The sequence below is a fragment of the Rhodamnia argentea genome, chromosome 3 (assembly GCF_020921035.1).
Source record: "Rhodamnia argentea isolate NSW1041297 chromosome 3, ASM2092103v1, whole genome shotgun sequence".
NCBI lineage: Eukaryota > Viridiplantae > Streptophyta > Magnoliopsida > Myrtales > Myrtaceae > Rhodamnia > Rhodamnia argentea.
Window position 1 is genome coordinate 33,215,372 of NC_063152.1, and position 15,625 is coordinate 33,230,996.

A 15,625-nucleotide genomic window follows, 5' to 3' on the forward strand; every position below is an offset into this window, starting at 1 on the left:
ATCCCATCAAAATAGAAAATTGTATATACTATATTGTCAGAACACTATGGTTGACAAAACAATTTTCCTTTTCTTACAGAATTAATTATTATTATTATTATTATTATTAATTTTTTTTCCTCAGATTGTCAAAGTAATTTACCTGAGAATAAATCCTTCTGGTGGTTCTGGCTGCAGAGAATCGCTTCCCCTTTATTTTATCACTTGTTGGGCAACTGGGCCAACTGTGTGGATTCCCACTAAGAAGAGAACGGACAAATGAATAAGAATCACCGTCTCTCCCTCTCCAACTGGACCAACTCTCTCTCAACTCAACCATCTTGTCCCTCTCCTCCACTCGTAACTCTCCCGGAAAATTCCGTTGTTTTCCGAGAAAATGCCCGAGCAGGAGGACGACGGCTCCGCGCACAACCACCCCAAGAGCCTGGCGAATCCGCAGCCCGAGGCGGCGACCCCGAGGGAGTCTATCATGGACCTCGATCTCGATGTCTACAGTCCCTGGCCGATGGATCACCAGCTCCCCTTCGCCGCGAACCCCGCGTCTCCTCTTTTCTCGTCCACCACCGAGCAGCCCAGCTCCCCTCTCTGGGCCTTCTCCGACTGGTTCCAGGACAAGCTTGCCGCCGCAGCAGCCGGCGGGGGATCCGCCGGGACCCGCCTCTCCGATTGCTCTCGGTTTGTCACATGTCAGTCTTGAGTTCGGTTCATTCGGTTTTGGTCTCGAGTCGGGTTTTGCGGATTGCGATTGATTGAGCTGGAGTTGGGGTCGTTGAAAAGCTTTGTTCTCATCTGAGACTGAGAATCGAGGGTTGACTATTTCTCCACCTGCGTTTCTTTTTTTTTTTTTGGTCGAACTCCGCCTGCGTTTACTTTGCTTATTTTTTTGTCTTCTCTCGGTTTACGATGTTTGGAAAGTTGAAATTTTTCCTTGTTTGGAACTACTATGAATTCGTTGTTTGGTACTTGACCTTTCTTTCCTCTTTGACTAATCTGGAAATTTCGGTCTGATGATTCAGTTTTATTTTCTCTCGCTTCAAGAAACTTCAATTTCTGATGTTTTTCTTGCAAGGCAAGGAGTTTGAATTAATTGGTGGGATTGCTCCTTCTTCAAAACCAGTGGCTCTTTGCCACCTCCACCTCTTATTTTGCCCGATTTCGTATTATTGTGTGACAATTGTGAATTCTGAGAGCTCTTGCTCTGAACTATGAAACTATGAAGTAGCCTCTTGCTTGAAGTTTGATTTGTTCTGCAATGGCATGTGAAGCCACGGCTACTGATTTTTGACTGAGAAGTTGTTTCGAAATATATAGGCCATCAAAATTCGGAGACTGAAGCCCCTGCTGAGGCTAATGATCGTAAAATGCTGCCATCACCATATTGGGGGCTGACGGCATTTGAAAATCCTGATGGATACTGTATAATCAAAGAAAGGATGACCCAGGCTCTTCGTTACTTCAAAGAATCGACTGAACAGCATGTTCTAGCTCAGGTTTGGGTACCAGTGAAGAATGGTGGTCAGCACGTTCTTACCACTTCAGGGCAACCCTTTGTTCTCGGTCCAATTACTGATGGGCTTCACCAGTACAGAATGGTGTCCCTGATGTATTTGTTTTCTGTGGATGGGGAGAATGATGGAGTATTGGGGCTTCCCGGTCGTGTTTTCCAGCAAAAGCTGCCTGAATGGACTCCTAATGTACAATACTACACCAGTAAAGAATATTCAAGGCTTGATCATGCTGTTCATTATAATGTTCGGGGAACCTTGGCTTTGCCCCTCTTCGAACCATCGGGGCAATCTTGTGTTGGTGTGCTTGAACTCATAATGACTACACAGAAGATTAACTACGCACCGGAGGTTGATAAAGTCTGCAAAGCACTTGAGGTTGGGTTTGTTAAAGAATTATGCTTTTCTTTCTTCTGAAATTCTCTTATTTGGCATTGGTGACAGTTTCGTTCTTTATTGCGTCAATTTGTCATTTGTGATGTGGAGATAGCAGTACAAGAACTGGCAGTCATACAATTTCAGTTTTATGCAGGCAGTGAACTTGAAAAGTTCTGAAATTCTGGATCATTCAAACCTACAGGTAAGGTGCATCAAGTTTGCACCACATCCCAACTTAATACTGGATATCAAGATAGTACAGTGGTTTTCTTTTTCATTTTTCTTACATACTTTAGCTTTTGAAACCAGATATGCAATGCAGGGCGGCACAATGCATTGGCTGAAATTTTAGAGATATTGACAGTCGTATGCGAAACCTACAAGCTACCTCTGGCTCAAACCTGGGTCCCATGTTGGCATGGCAGTGTTCTGGCTGATGGTGGTGGCCTTAAAAAGAGTTGTTCTAGTTTTGATGGTAGCTGCATGGGACAAATCTGCATGTCCACAACTGATGTGGCATTTTATGTTGTAGATGCTCATATGTGGGGCTTTCGGGAAGCTTGTGTTGAGCATCACTTACAAAAGGGTCAGGGGGTTGCTGGGAGGGCTTTCTTGTCCCAGAGCTCTTGCTTCTGCAAAGACATCACCCAATTTTGCAAGAACGAGTTCCCGTTAGTGCATTACGCACGAATGTTTGGGTTAACCAGTTGTTTTGCAATCTGCTTACGAAGTAGTTATACTGGAAATGATGATTATATTTTAGAATTTTTCCTACCCCCTGGCATCGTCGACAGTAGTGAGCAACTGTCATTGTTGAGCTCTTTATTGTCTACAATGAGGAAGCATGTCAAGAGTCTTATGGTTGCTTCTGGGAAAACACTTCAAAAGGAGGGCAAATCAATTGAAATTATTGATGCTGTGCTGAATGAGAGACTTGATTCGAGAGTTGACGTTCTTCAAATACCTACAAATTACTTACCCAACAGAGGAGCATCAAAGCCGTTAGATTCATCGAAGCAGCTGGTGGTGGATGTCATTGATGCAACCAATGATGAAGTCAATGCTGTTATAGCAATCGCAAGTGAGAATGCTGTTACATTTCCAGAAAATAATGTGATGAAAAAGAAATCTGAGAAGAAGCGTGGAAAGGCTGAGAAATGTGTTAGCCTGGAGGTTCTTCAGCAATATTTCGCTGGCAGCCTTAAAGATGCTGCAAAGAGCCTCGGCGGTATGATCAACATCTCTTGCTGCTGTTGGCCAGTATTTATCTCATCGTTTTTGCATGGTGTTTCGCCTCGCATAAGAATTTGATTGCATTTTCTCATTTATTTCTAAAGTTGAATACTTGCCTCTTTCCAGTTTGCCCAACAACAATGAAACGAATCTGCAGACAGCACGGGATTTCAAGGTGGCCGTCCCGCAAAATTAACAAAGTCAACCGTTCTTTGTCTAAGTTGAAGCGTGTAATTGAATCTGTTCAAGGTGCTGAAGAAACATTCAGGATAAGTGCTTTAGCTACAAGTCCGCTTCCTGTTGCTGTTGGTTCCATTTCGTGGCCTTCCAGCTTGAAAGGGTCCAATGAGCAAAACCCACCTGAAGACAAAGCATTTGAAGCACGAGGTGAAAGGATGAATCCGTCCCCATCCAAGTTACCCGGAACTGATGAAGAGGCTGCAACGCAAAATAAATCTCATGAGAGGGTGCCTCCCGAGGAGCAGCTCTTGAACGAGCATGGTGGGTTTCCACGAGAATTTGCTGGAGCATCAAACAGATCTAAATCTAAAAGTGTCGAGAGAGAACACAGTTCCAGTACACCCACCTCTCATGGTTCGTGCCAAGGTAGTCCGGCAAATGAAAGTTTGCCCGTGAAGGATGAGTCTGGTTCTCCGCACAATGATCAATGCATAAAAAGAGGGGGCTCTCCAGAAATGATGTTTAAGTCAACAAATGCGCTGAACTTCTCCGCTGCATATTCAGTGCCTGATGCTCTAGCAGTTACAGGACTTCAAGAACCATTTGGAGGAATGCCGATTGAGGATACCGGAAGCTCAAAAGATTTGAGAAATCTGTGCCCATCAGTTGCAGATGCAGTTTTGGAAGATCGGGTCCCAGAGTCCAGCTGGACGAATCCCCCATGCTCTGATATGGCTTCCAAGCAAGCGGCAACTTTTCTTAGAACAACGCCTGGCACTACACCTAGGCAAGACATGACAAGTGTGACCATTAAGGCTACGTACAGAGAAGACATTATAAGATTTAGGATCTCACTGAGTTCTAGCATCGTGGAGCTGAGGGAACAAGTTGCGAAGAGGCTGAAGTTAGACGTGGGTACTTTTGATATCAAATGCCTAGACGACGACCATGAGTGGGTTTTGATAGCCTGCGACGCAGACTGGCAAGAATGCATGGACATCTCGCGATCATCTGGTTGTAATATGATCAGGCTGTTAGTTCATGATGTGATGGCGAGCCTGGGAAGCTCCTGTGAAAGCTCAGGAGAATGACTCTTTGGAATGTAAATATAGTTTGTCCGTTATACCCCTTTCTTTTTGTTAATGTGTCAGGTTAGAATCAGATTTTGGTTACAAAGAGATTGTATGCTCGCGAGTTGTGAAGATTTTTTTGGAGAACTTAAGGTAATTCTTCCTTTGTTAACTCTTATCATACGAAAACAGTTAGGTTTGATTTGACCGTCTCCATAGTACTGACATCATTCTATCATCACTGCACCCTTTCTCTAACCCTGCTTTTACTAGGAAGGGGAAAGTCACTATGGCCATCTGCTTCACATTATTCATCCCGTCTTTCAGAATTTCCCGTCAGAGCTTTGAAAACGGATGAATTCTCTCCTTTTTTTTTTTTTTAATTGCATTTTTTTTAATTACATTCAAAGTCTTAAAATTTATGACGATAGTGCGATTGAATCCTAAAATTTTAAAAAAATACAATTAAATCTTACAATTTATTGAAATATAATTAAATCTTTAAAATTTTAAAAGAAGCTTCAAAACTTATCTAATTGGTGAAATCGGATCATTTCGTTAATTGCATTTTTTTAAAATTTTAGGATTCAATTGTCATTTACGATAATTCTAAGATTTTCAATGCACTTATCCCTTTCCTTAAACTTCGAGCCACCAGAGGCATGAGATCCTCGAGTATTGCTAGTGGAGTTGGATGGCCACAAGGAAGTGGGTCATTCCCGAGCAATCCCACAACAAAACAATGAGTTACATGAGGATACAACAAAGAATCTACCAATCAAAGGAACACTAGATTCCAGAATGACGTGTATATAATATAGGCCTGCCATTTGAAAATTCATGGTAAGGCAAGATAGAGTTTTCGTACACCAAATAGTTTCTCGTTCTCAGTGACGAGCATAAAAAGGCAATGAAAAATGGGTATTTCACATTTCACAACACTAGACCAGGGTTGAAATACGTACGAGAATATACATCAGATGGCATGGGTAAAATAAATCTCCAACTAGACGGAGGCAGCTTCATCAGCTGTAGGCAAAAGCAAATCCGAGTTTTGCAGAATCTCCTGCTGAAGAATGGACATCGGGAGAGCCTAGCCTGGCTCGAAAAATATTGGCAACAGACATTTGCCTCACAAATCGAGTAAAACGCACCCAATTGTTGTATTCAAACATGTTTTTATCCATCCTGAAAAAGTTGAACGAAAAGGTTGGCTTTTCTAGACCATCTGTGTAAAACTTTGACATTTTTAGGACCTGCTGAAACGACCTGTCGTCTAAATTGCTTGTGCAGTTTTCACCTTCAAGGGGTACATCACAGACCCTAGCAGCCAAAAGGAGCTGTCTAAGAAAGCCTTCTGGGCTACTGACCGGGTTCATCTGCTTCTCTTCCACATCCTGCATTTCAAAGCATGTAGAGCATAAAGTAAATCCATACCTACCAAACATGCGAGTGATTGGTAGGTAGCCATCTCTCGTTGAAGTATTGTAATAGCCTGCAGTTAATTCAGATGGATGAGACTTTGTGCCATAGTGCCAGTGGATTCCAGCCACTTTTGCTGATGTATTCACTTCAATGCCGCGGAAGATTGTCTCAGCTTCCCTGCATATCCTCTCCCCATGCAAAAGCAGCATCCCTGAGTACCACTCAAGGAAAAATTTACCATAGGCTGTGTTCCAAGAGCCATCATCACTTTTGAAAAACACAGTATTCTCCGGGTCCTGCATCAAATTGCCAGTGCCTATAGGGCCTCCATTTCCCCATTCATGCATTCCAATCCCTCGTGCACAAGCGTTTAAATTTGCAAGCATATACTGGCCAGAGCAAGGAAACAATAACAATGTCAATAGAAGTCATAGTCTAGGATTATAAAACCAGAAGACAAAAGAAAAGGAGAGAGCAGGCCCTTATATGGGGAAAGGGAGTGGAGACCAGTAGAAGCAGCCAGGTACAAAAAGAAATAAAGCCTGATTGAAACCTTTTCCGTGCAAATACAGCATAAACTTAGTTTTCCACTTGTTGGTACTTAATGCTTCCCCTGCATTCATACCTTATCATAGCATTGAAACTCTCCAAGTTCACGGGACCGCCAAGCCCACGACAGCTTGTGGGAAGGACATGAAGGATACCTTAATTCACCAGCAGGACCCATCCCAACTTGAACTCCCTAAAGAGAATAAGATTAACAAATGGGCAATTGAATCTAGGATTTATGTATCCATGAAACATGCCATATCATCTTACCGTGATGACATCGCCAAAGAAGGGCCTAAATGAGTCCCTGAAGTTCCTCATAAAATCCGCATATGCTTGGATGGGTGATCGTCCTTGCAGCACAGGAAGAATATCACACCCTAGGGAAAGGTATTCCATACTCCTCCTCCCAAATCTATCTGAATAAGCTATATCAGGGTCTTTATCCATCTCTTGAAGCACCCACACAGGCAGAGGTATCCTACAATAACATAAAGTTTTCGGAGCCATAAAATAAGACTGACATAAAACGGCAATAACCAAATCCGGATAACTTTGAAGCAAGACAAATCAGTCAAAGGGTACTGTTAATTTAGGGGAGAAAACGTTAATCAACAGAAAAGAGAAAAATTGTGACAAAAAAATGGACAATATCTCAGTACATTTAAAATGACAAACTTGGTTAGAGATCCTTGAATTGAGTTAGATGAAACTCCCAAGAACAAATTTCATGGACTTACTACATCAAGGTATCATGCAAAAAGCATCACATAGTACGCATAAAAGACTTGGTATGATTTCCTTCAGGGAACTTAGATAATCGCAGAAGTTTTTCTGTCAAACACCATACCATGTATAGCTCTAGGCAAAGTAGCTTCACAATCAGGGACACCAAATCATGGTTGAAAATATCGTTATCTGTTTAATGACTTTCTTAAAAAGTCAGTGACACAGGACCCAACAAGCCAAAAGATTTAGAGTTGCCAACATTTCTCGAAAAGATTTAGAGTTCTCATCTATTGTTTAGCGGACTAAAAATAACTTCCTTTAACCCCCACTCATACAGCACCCTATCAACCCAGAAGGCCCCGACTTCATTCAAAGTGATCTACCTCTTAATCCTAACAAACAGTTCAAAAAAAATTGGAGAACCACATTGCGTTTATCAATCAATCATCACAAACAATAGAGACCACGAACATATCCAAAAGCATAAAAATTACACCAACCATTGAGGATCCCCAGGCCCAGGGCCACACTGGTGAAACCCCATCACTGCCCTAACCTTCAACCCACAGCGCCTCGCCATCGTCACAATCTCCCAATATCCATCCCAATTGTAAACCCTAGGCTCTTCCCTCTCCACCAGCCCCCACCACACTTCCATCACCACCCCCTCCACGCCCGCCGCCGCGAGGGCCCGGAACGACTGCGCCATCGCCTTCCTCCGCCTCATCTGCGCCGCTCCAAGGCCCACGGCATCCGTGGGGAGCGCGACGAACACCGGCGATCCCCCCCGGCGGCTGGCGGCGGAGGAGAACGCGTGGTGGAGCTCGTACTGGTTGAGGTCGCCGTTGTCCGGCGAGACGGAGCCGCCGCCGGCGCCGGAGGGAGTGGAGGAGTTGAGCCGCGCCGAGATGGCGGCGAGCCGCCGATGGGAGTGAGGGAACGAGGCGGTGATTGGTGGGCAGCGGGTGAGGCGAGCGGAGTCGGCGCGACTGCAGCAGAAGGAGGCGGAGAAGCTGGGAGCCGGTGGAGATGCGATCGCCATTGGAGGGGACTTGGAGGTGTTAGGGTTTGGATTCCCCTTGGCCCTTGCAGAAATGGAGAGGGAGAGGGAGAGAGAGAGAGAGAGCGAGAGGAGGAAATGGGGGTGCTTCCTGTGCACAGCAGTGAGAGGAGAAATCGGGACCACAATATTCATTTTTGTCCAAGTTGTTTTTTAAATTTAATTAGGCTAAAATAATAAAAATTTAGTGCGTAATTAGATTTTTCTTTTTTTTGTTTTTAAATTTTAATTTTTTTCATTGAATTTTTGAAAAAATATCTATTAATAAAAGCATGAAGCGTCATGATTTTCCTTTCATATTTTCCTAATTTAAAAAGAGAAATGTTTACGTGATTGTCCTTAATCTATTGTGATAATAATAATAATTAAAAATTATCTCGAGATCCAATTTTTTCAAGAATTTGTGGCTCACGACAGGTTGTTATTTTCTCGACAGCCTAAAAACTATTACGCCGGCGAAACCCGTTAAAAAATGACATGAGTTTATGTAATTACTTCTTAAGGATTTAATCCTTCTTTCCTACCAAAATAATAACACCAATAAAAATGAAAATAAAAATCAGAAATGATACTGTTAGTGAATTTTTTTTACAATGGAGATTATGATTTCTGGTATTATTAAAAAAAAATATATTTATTTTTTATTTTTGAATAAATAAATTTAGTTTAACATAGTTGTTTTAAATAATTGATAGTCTTCAAAATATACAAATATTAACGTGTACAGTTTATATTATCTAATCTTACTTTTTTTCAGACTCAAAATATTTTTCTAAAATGTAAAATTCGATGGGGAAGATCATTAGCGGAAAGTACAAGCAGTTCTTTTAGAGTTTTAAAACCAGTGCTTTACCTAAAGGTATACACCAAAACTATTTACAGCTGGCTTTTAAGATCCATGACAAACAGTTCTAAGAAAGTGACTTGCTCACAAACTGAATACATTAATCCACATTAAGAATCTCACTTTAGTTGATAAAGACCTGCTTAATATCTTAAATGCGCGGCCAAAAGGTGCGCATTAGTGTGAAAATGTCCCCATGTTGTTAAAACTAGCTATAGTAGAATGGCAAATGGACTATAGTAGTGATGTCGATGAAGACGTCGGCGATGGTAAGATATACGCACAATCTTAAGAGGAATTTAAAAAAATTACGCAAATCCTCTTTAAGTCAGTTTGAAATCAAGTGAAATCATGCCACAAAAACGGTTTTTTTTTTTTTTCAATGAAACCAATACTCAAAGGAATTAAGGCGGGGTGGCTCACGGTGGCGCGTGTGGTACCTTCAAACTTCTATTAACAATGAGAATTCACGATGGCGAGTTTGGCGGTGGTGTCGGCTTCTCAAAACTAAAAATGAAAAGCCAAGAATCGAAGGCCAACAACATGCGTCGTTTGATGTTGACTTTGCTATTGGAGCCGAACAACATACATCCTTTGTAGTAGACTTTTTGTCAAAACAATAATTGAACAAACCCTGTTGATAAGTAGGCGAGGTTACAACAAGCGAAATAAGTTGTTTTTGCCGAGTGAAAGCTACTATGCGAAAACGCGTCTTCATGGCGCCAAAAATTACTTACATAAAAAGGCAAAGCTCAATTGGAACACATCGCCAATATCATAACATGACCAACGTGTCGCTTCGTCAGACGTGAATGAGATACTTGGTGAACAATGTCGAGTGACAAGATGGATTTATTTTGCTATAGGGTGCGTCCAATGCACTAAAAAAGGAGGCTATGATACCAAGTTTTGTGATAATAGAGATATATTATATTTTATAGGATTTATTAGATGACGATTTAAAAAACATATAATCAATATATACGAACAATTTCGACTTTTATATATATACACACACGCGCGCGAACAATCTTGAAAGATAGAGAGAATTAACAAATTATCAATATCTCTAACATAAGAAATTATCCTCGAAAAATTTCATGATTATCTCTAACATTATAAAAGGGGGGAAATTGTGCTAAAATGAGGTATCGTAGGCTCAATTTGTTTTCCAGAAAAAAGTGAATTATGTTGAAAATTAGTTTCTTAGAAATGGTCGTTTACAAAAATTAATGAATAGAATTATTTTTATTGTTCACAAAAATGTCTAGACATAAGTTATTGTCGATTATGAAAATACCAAGTTTTGTGATAATAAAAAATATTATATTTTATAAGATTTATTACATAACTATTTAAAAAACACATAATCAATATATATATATATATGAAAATCTGGAGAGATAGAGAGAATCAACAAGTCATCAATATCCCTAATATAAGAAGTTGTCCTAGAAAATATTCATGATTATCTCTAACATTATAAAAGGGGGGAAATTGTGCAAAGACGAGGTACTGTAGGCTCAATTTGTTCTGCGGAAAGGTGAATTATTTTGAAAATTAGCTTCTTAGAAATGATCATTTTCTAGAAAAATAATTTCCAAATTATTCACATTCAACAAAACAAACGAAATCTTAATTTTAAGAATAGAGGTGTATTTTTATCCCCGTATTAAAACTCCAGCTTATTTTATTTATAAATTTTTCAAAAACGATAAAATTATTCGTTTCTATAAAAACTAAAACAATTATAGTTGGGCAAATTATCTGTTCTTCTCAAAATCTGTATAGAACAAATATTTGGCTCAGGTGGCTGAAACGGCAATTCGTTTAACGAGCCTCACCCTCTGGGAAAAAGTATTGTCAACACGACACCGTCGTTCAAAGAGCATAGCGGGGCCCGATCAAACGCGTCGCGATCGCGACACGTAAGCTATCTACCGCATCAACGGCCAGGAACCTCCCAACGCAAGAGCAATTGCCATTGGCTCGACCAACCCGTCCTCGCAATCTGATTGGTCCACGTAATCACCGATGACATGTTCCGACGCGGCACCTCCATTCGATAACTAACGTGCGCTCGATGGAAGCGGACATAGACGGATTTCACTCCCTATTTAAAAAAAAAACTCGCAAAGCTTCTTAACTCAGAAAAACCTGAAGAGCGACGAGCATTCTGTCGAAGAGCTTTTCCCTTTGGCCGATTCGTCTCTTGCGGAAACCTCCATTGTTATCGGATTCGAGCTCAACGAAAGAGCGAGAGGAGGGAGACAGAGGGAGTTAGAGCGCCATGGCTAGCTCGTGGAGGGCTCGCGGTTCGTTCGTCGTGCTGTCGATCCTGCTTTTCGGTGAGATTTCCCTCTCAGCGATTCGTGCTCTCGCTTGTAGATCTTTACTTGCTTGTTGGTTGAAGATACTGGTTGTTTTTGCGAGTTTCAGAGTGTCGTTGATCGCTGTAATGTGGTAGATCTGGTCGATTCGAGTGTTTCGGGATCTGCTGGTTTGGCTTGCGACGTCTTTTTTTTTGGGCGATCGTGTAGTTTGATCGTCTTGCGATAGCTTTGATTTGTGCGATATCACTGTAGGCATGGTTCTGAGGGACATAACATGGATGACTTTGAATGATCTCTGTTGATGCGTTCACATCATGTATTGCTTGGGAGCATTTAACTTGCGAAACTGCTCAATTCTCGAATTTGAGACAAGCGAGGTAGAGAGGGGAGAAATATTGGAATTCTTTTTTCGTTGTCGACTAGCTTGGGAATTCGGATAGGTTGTGTCAGATCATTGTACCGATTCTTTTGGATGTCTCCCACCGGTTACTTCTAACTGGCAAGCTTGTTTGCCCTTTAGCTGGAGTATCACACATAATAAGTACGTGTATGTAATTAACTAAACATGTAAGGCCATGTTAGTGTGATTTTCCTTTTATATTTGCCATCAACTTTAAGTCTATCTGTATGTTGCATCATGATATACTACTTAATGCTCTCATAAGAATTTGGAATTAAAAGTTTCTTTTGTTGAATTGCTGTTGAGGACTGTGAGCATTTTTCAGAGCCAATAATCTCTATTCTGGGTTACAGGATGCCTATTTGCAATTTCCATCGCAAAAGAGGAAGCCACAAAATTGGGTACGGTTATTGGCATTGATCTCGGCACAACCTACTCATGTGTTGGTGTCTACAAGAATGGTCATGTTGAAATTATAGCAAATGACCAAGGAAACCGTATCACTCCATCATGGGTGGCATTCACTGACAGCGAGAGATTGATCGGTGAGGCTGCTAAGAACCAGGCAGCTGTTAACGCTGAAAGGACGGTCTTTGATGTCAAGAGACTTATTGGAAGAAAGTATGCATCCTTCTCTTGTCATGTCTTAGTTTCTAGATTTTGTGGGATATGATGCTAACTGAGACCATTATTTGACAGGTTTGAGGACAAAGAAGTTCAGAGGGACATGAAACTCGTTCCATACAAGATCGTTAACAAGGATGGTAAGCCTTACATTCAGGTCAAGATTAAGGATGGTGAAACCAAGGTTTTCAGCCCTGAAGAGATCAGTGCCATGGTTTTGACTAAGATGAAGGAAACAGCTGAAGCATTCCTTGGAAAGAAGATCAAGGATGCCGTTGTCACTGTTCCAGGTTTGTGACTATCACCTGATCTTTAGTTTACTTTCCCTTCAATGTGGATGAACCTTGTCAATCACTTTGGTCGTCTTTGTCTGTTGTGACACTTTTTGTGAATATGCAGCCTACTTCAATGATGCCCAGAGGCAAGCTACTAAGGACGCTGGTGTTATCGCTGGACTAAATGTTGCTAGAATTATCAATGAACCCACTGCTGCTGCCATCGCGTACGGCTTGGACAAGAAAGGTGGTGAGAAGAATATCCTTGTTTTTGACCTTGGTGGTGGCACATTCGATGTCAGCATCCTGACAATTGATAATGGTGTCTTTGAGGTTCTTGCCACAAATGGTGATACCCACTTGGGAGGTGAGGATATGTACTTTTGACTAGATAGACTTTTAAGGTATTGGATAGATAACAGGATAGATACTAATTATTTGCTTTTTTGCAGGTGAGGATTTTGATCAGAGAATCATGGAGTACTTCATTAAATTGATCAAGAAGAAGCATGGCAAGGATATCAGCAAGGACAACAGAGCTCTTGGTAAACTTAGGAGGGAAGCTGAGCGTGCCAAGAGAGCTCTGAGCAGCCAGCATCAGGTCAGAGTGGAAATTGAATCGCTCTTTGATGGCACAGACTTCTCTGAGCCATTGACCAGGGCAAGGTTCGAGGAGTTGAACAACGATTTGTTCAGGAAGACAATGGGACCTGTGAAGAAAGCTATGGAAGATGCTGGTTTGGAGAAGAACCAGATTGATGAGATTGTTCTTGTTGGTGGAAGTACCAGGATTCCTAAGGTTCAACAACTTCTTAAGGACTACTTTGATGGGAAGGAGCCCAACAAGGGTGTGAATCCAGACGAGGCTGTTGCTTTTGGTGCAGCAGTGCAAGGAAGTATCTTGAGCGGAGAGGGTGGTGAAGAAACCAAAGGTATGCTCAGCTTCATGGACACATGCTTGAATGCTTGTTTTTTCAAATGATTACAATTTCTTAGGCTTGCTTGGTCATGAGAGATGATTCACTAGACTACTCATTGACATATGGCCTCCTCGATTCAGATATCCTTCTCTTGGATGTTGCCCCCTTGACTCTTGGTATTGAGACCGTTGGTGGAGTGATGACCAAGTTGATTCCTAGAAACACAGTCATCCCTACTAAGAAATCCCAAGTTTTCACTACTTACCAGGACCAGCAGACCACCGTATCCATTCAGGTACCCTTTTTCTCCTCCTTTTTTTTTTCCTTATTGGAAATAGAGCTGTTAGAAATTCCTTATGTTAGAAGGAATGAATCTTAGTCGGGTTGCTTCGGTCTTGTAACAGGTGTTTGAAGGTGAAAGGAGTCTCACAAAGGATTGTAGGAATTTGGGGAAATTCGATTTGACTGGAATTCCCCCAGCTCCAAGGTTTGTTTCCTATCTACCACCTTTCTATTATTTGGTTGATCCATCATCAAAATCGCTTTTTTAGCTGCTTGTTGCTAGTTGAACTCATACGATTCTTATATTGAGCAGAGGAACCCCTCAAATTGAAGTCACATTCGAGGTTGATGCCAATGGTATCCTAAATGTCAAGGCTGAGGACAAGGGCACTGGTAAATCTGAGAAGATCACCATCACGAACGACAAGGGTCGTCTCAGCCAAGAGGAGATTGACCGGATGGTCAGGGAAGCCGAGGAATTCGCAGAGGAAGACAAGAAGGTGAAGGAGAGGATCGATGCGAGGAACAGCCTCGAGACTTATGTCTACAACATGAAGAACCAGATTGGCGACAAAGACAAGCTCGCCGACAAGCTCGAGGCCGACGAGAAGGAGAAGATTGAGACCGCCACCAAGGAGGCACTGGAGTGGCTCGACGACAACCAGACCGCTGAGAAAGAAGACTACGAAGAGAAGCTCAAGGAGGTTGAGGCTGTGTGCAATCCGATCATCACTGCCGTCTACCAGAGGTCAGGTGGAGCCCCAGGCGGAGGAGAGTCTTCTGAAGATGATGACGATTCGCATGACGAGCTCTAAACAGTTTCTGGTTTGATCGAGAACTTGTGCCTAGAAGGCGGGAGAGAGAATGGACGATTAGGTTTAGACTAGGGAGACTCGGGTGTTAAATTTTTGTGACATGGAATACTCGGGATTAATGGTTCCCCTTCGCTTGGTTCTTTCAGGATGATGATACATTTTAGATCACTTTTCTTCTTCTTCTTAAGTGCTCTGTATTCTACTTCTCTGAAAAACTATTTCCCACGTTTTGGTCATCGTCCTTGCGTTCTCTAGTCTTCGTGCTTAAAAGTTGAGAAGTGGCCTAACTCTCCTTAGGAATGAACATGATTCCCTGTTAGAATCGAGAATCGTACTTGCGAGCAGATCGGGTCTGGTTCCCATAGGAATCACCAGACCACGATCTGCTCCCCACAGGAATCACCAGACCAACCAGACCCGGAACTCAGAACTGGTACTGGTGAGGAGATCGAGTCTGGTTCCGTAGGAACCACCTGGAACTCGGAACCGTGGAACCAGAACTAGGAACTGGGAACTGGTGGAAAATCCTAAAATAGAGCGAAGCTTGTCGTTTGAAAAATTACTCTCTTGGTTGATTGCTTCAGTGAACAAAGGAAAACAGGCGAAGAAAATAATGGAGACTCAGAAAGTTCATCGTTTGTCTCAGTTCCTCTTCGACAGTGACTCTCTTCACGACGCTCTCCATCATCGTCATCATCAATTCATCATCATATCAGAGAGAGAAAGAAGAGACCGCCCGTGACTTTTCGTCGTGACAAACCCCGTAAGAACCTGCTCTCCTCCCGTCGCTTGTTGTCGATTTCCAGTGATTCTCCCTGGCTGCGATTCGGCATTGCCTTCTTCTCACTTTGCCATTTACTTTTAATCTCGGGATTCCCTCTTCAGTTTAATGGCGCGTATCGCTAGACTCCTTGAACTTCCCCAACCAAAGAAGAAGAAACAATGATTTATCTATTTGTTTCTTTTTCGTTTGATCTACTATTGTTGCGCTGTAATGCGGGTG

The 15,625-nt window shown here is 42.1% G+C and overlaps 3 protein-coding genes across 4 annotated transcripts; 2 read left to right on the forward strand and 1 right to left on the reverse strand.

The window, feature by feature from the left end:
• The first annotated feature begins 259 nt into the window (after positions 1-259).
• LOC115748058 (protein NLP7) lies at positions 260-4,538 on the forward strand. Of its 2 annotated transcripts, none has more exons than XM_030684433.2 (5): positions 260-686; positions 1,312-1,883; positions 2,038-2,085; positions 2,193-3,111; positions 3,243-4,538. In XM_030684433.2, exons 1-5 carry the CDS (start codon positions 377-379, stop codon positions 4,385-4,387), a joined length of 2,994 nt encoding a protein of 997 aa, XP_030540293.1. In that variant the 5' UTR covers positions 260-376; the 3' UTR covers positions 4,388-4,538. The 2 variants fall into 2 exon arrangements, with proteins under 2 accessions (XP_030540293.1, XP_048132847.1); XM_048276890.1 differs by having other exon boundaries at positions 354-675.
• Positions 4,539-5,160: 622 nt separating this feature from the next.
• LOC115748068 (beta-amylase 1, chloroplastic-like) lies at positions 5,161-8,234 on the reverse strand. The gene is made up of 4 exons (XM_030684454.2): positions 7,570-8,234; positions 6,611-6,821; positions 6,417-6,533; positions 5,161-6,180 (listed from the first exon to the last, which is right to left on the reverse strand). Exons 1-4 carry the CDS (start codon positions 8,109-8,111, stop codon positions 5,392-5,394), a joined length of 1,659 nt encoding a protein of 552 aa, XP_030540314.2. The 5' UTR covers positions 8,112-8,234; the 3' UTR covers positions 5,161-5,391.
• Positions 8,235-11,091: 2,857 nt separating this feature from the next.
• Positions 11,092-14,856, forward strand: LOC115748063 (luminal-binding protein 5). Its single transcript, XM_030684439.2, has 8 exons — positions 11,092-11,321; positions 12,060-12,327; positions 12,406-12,620; positions 12,730-12,972; positions 13,058-13,537; positions 13,666-13,820; positions 13,930-14,012; positions 14,121-14,856. The coding sequence occupies exons 1-8, from the start codon at positions 11,264-11,266 to the stop codon at positions 14,620-14,622; spliced, it is 2,004 nt and encodes a 667-aa protein (XP_030540299.1). The 5' UTR covers positions 11,092-11,263; the 3' UTR covers positions 14,623-14,856.
• The last annotated feature ends 769 nt before the right edge of the window (positions 14,857-15,625 follow it).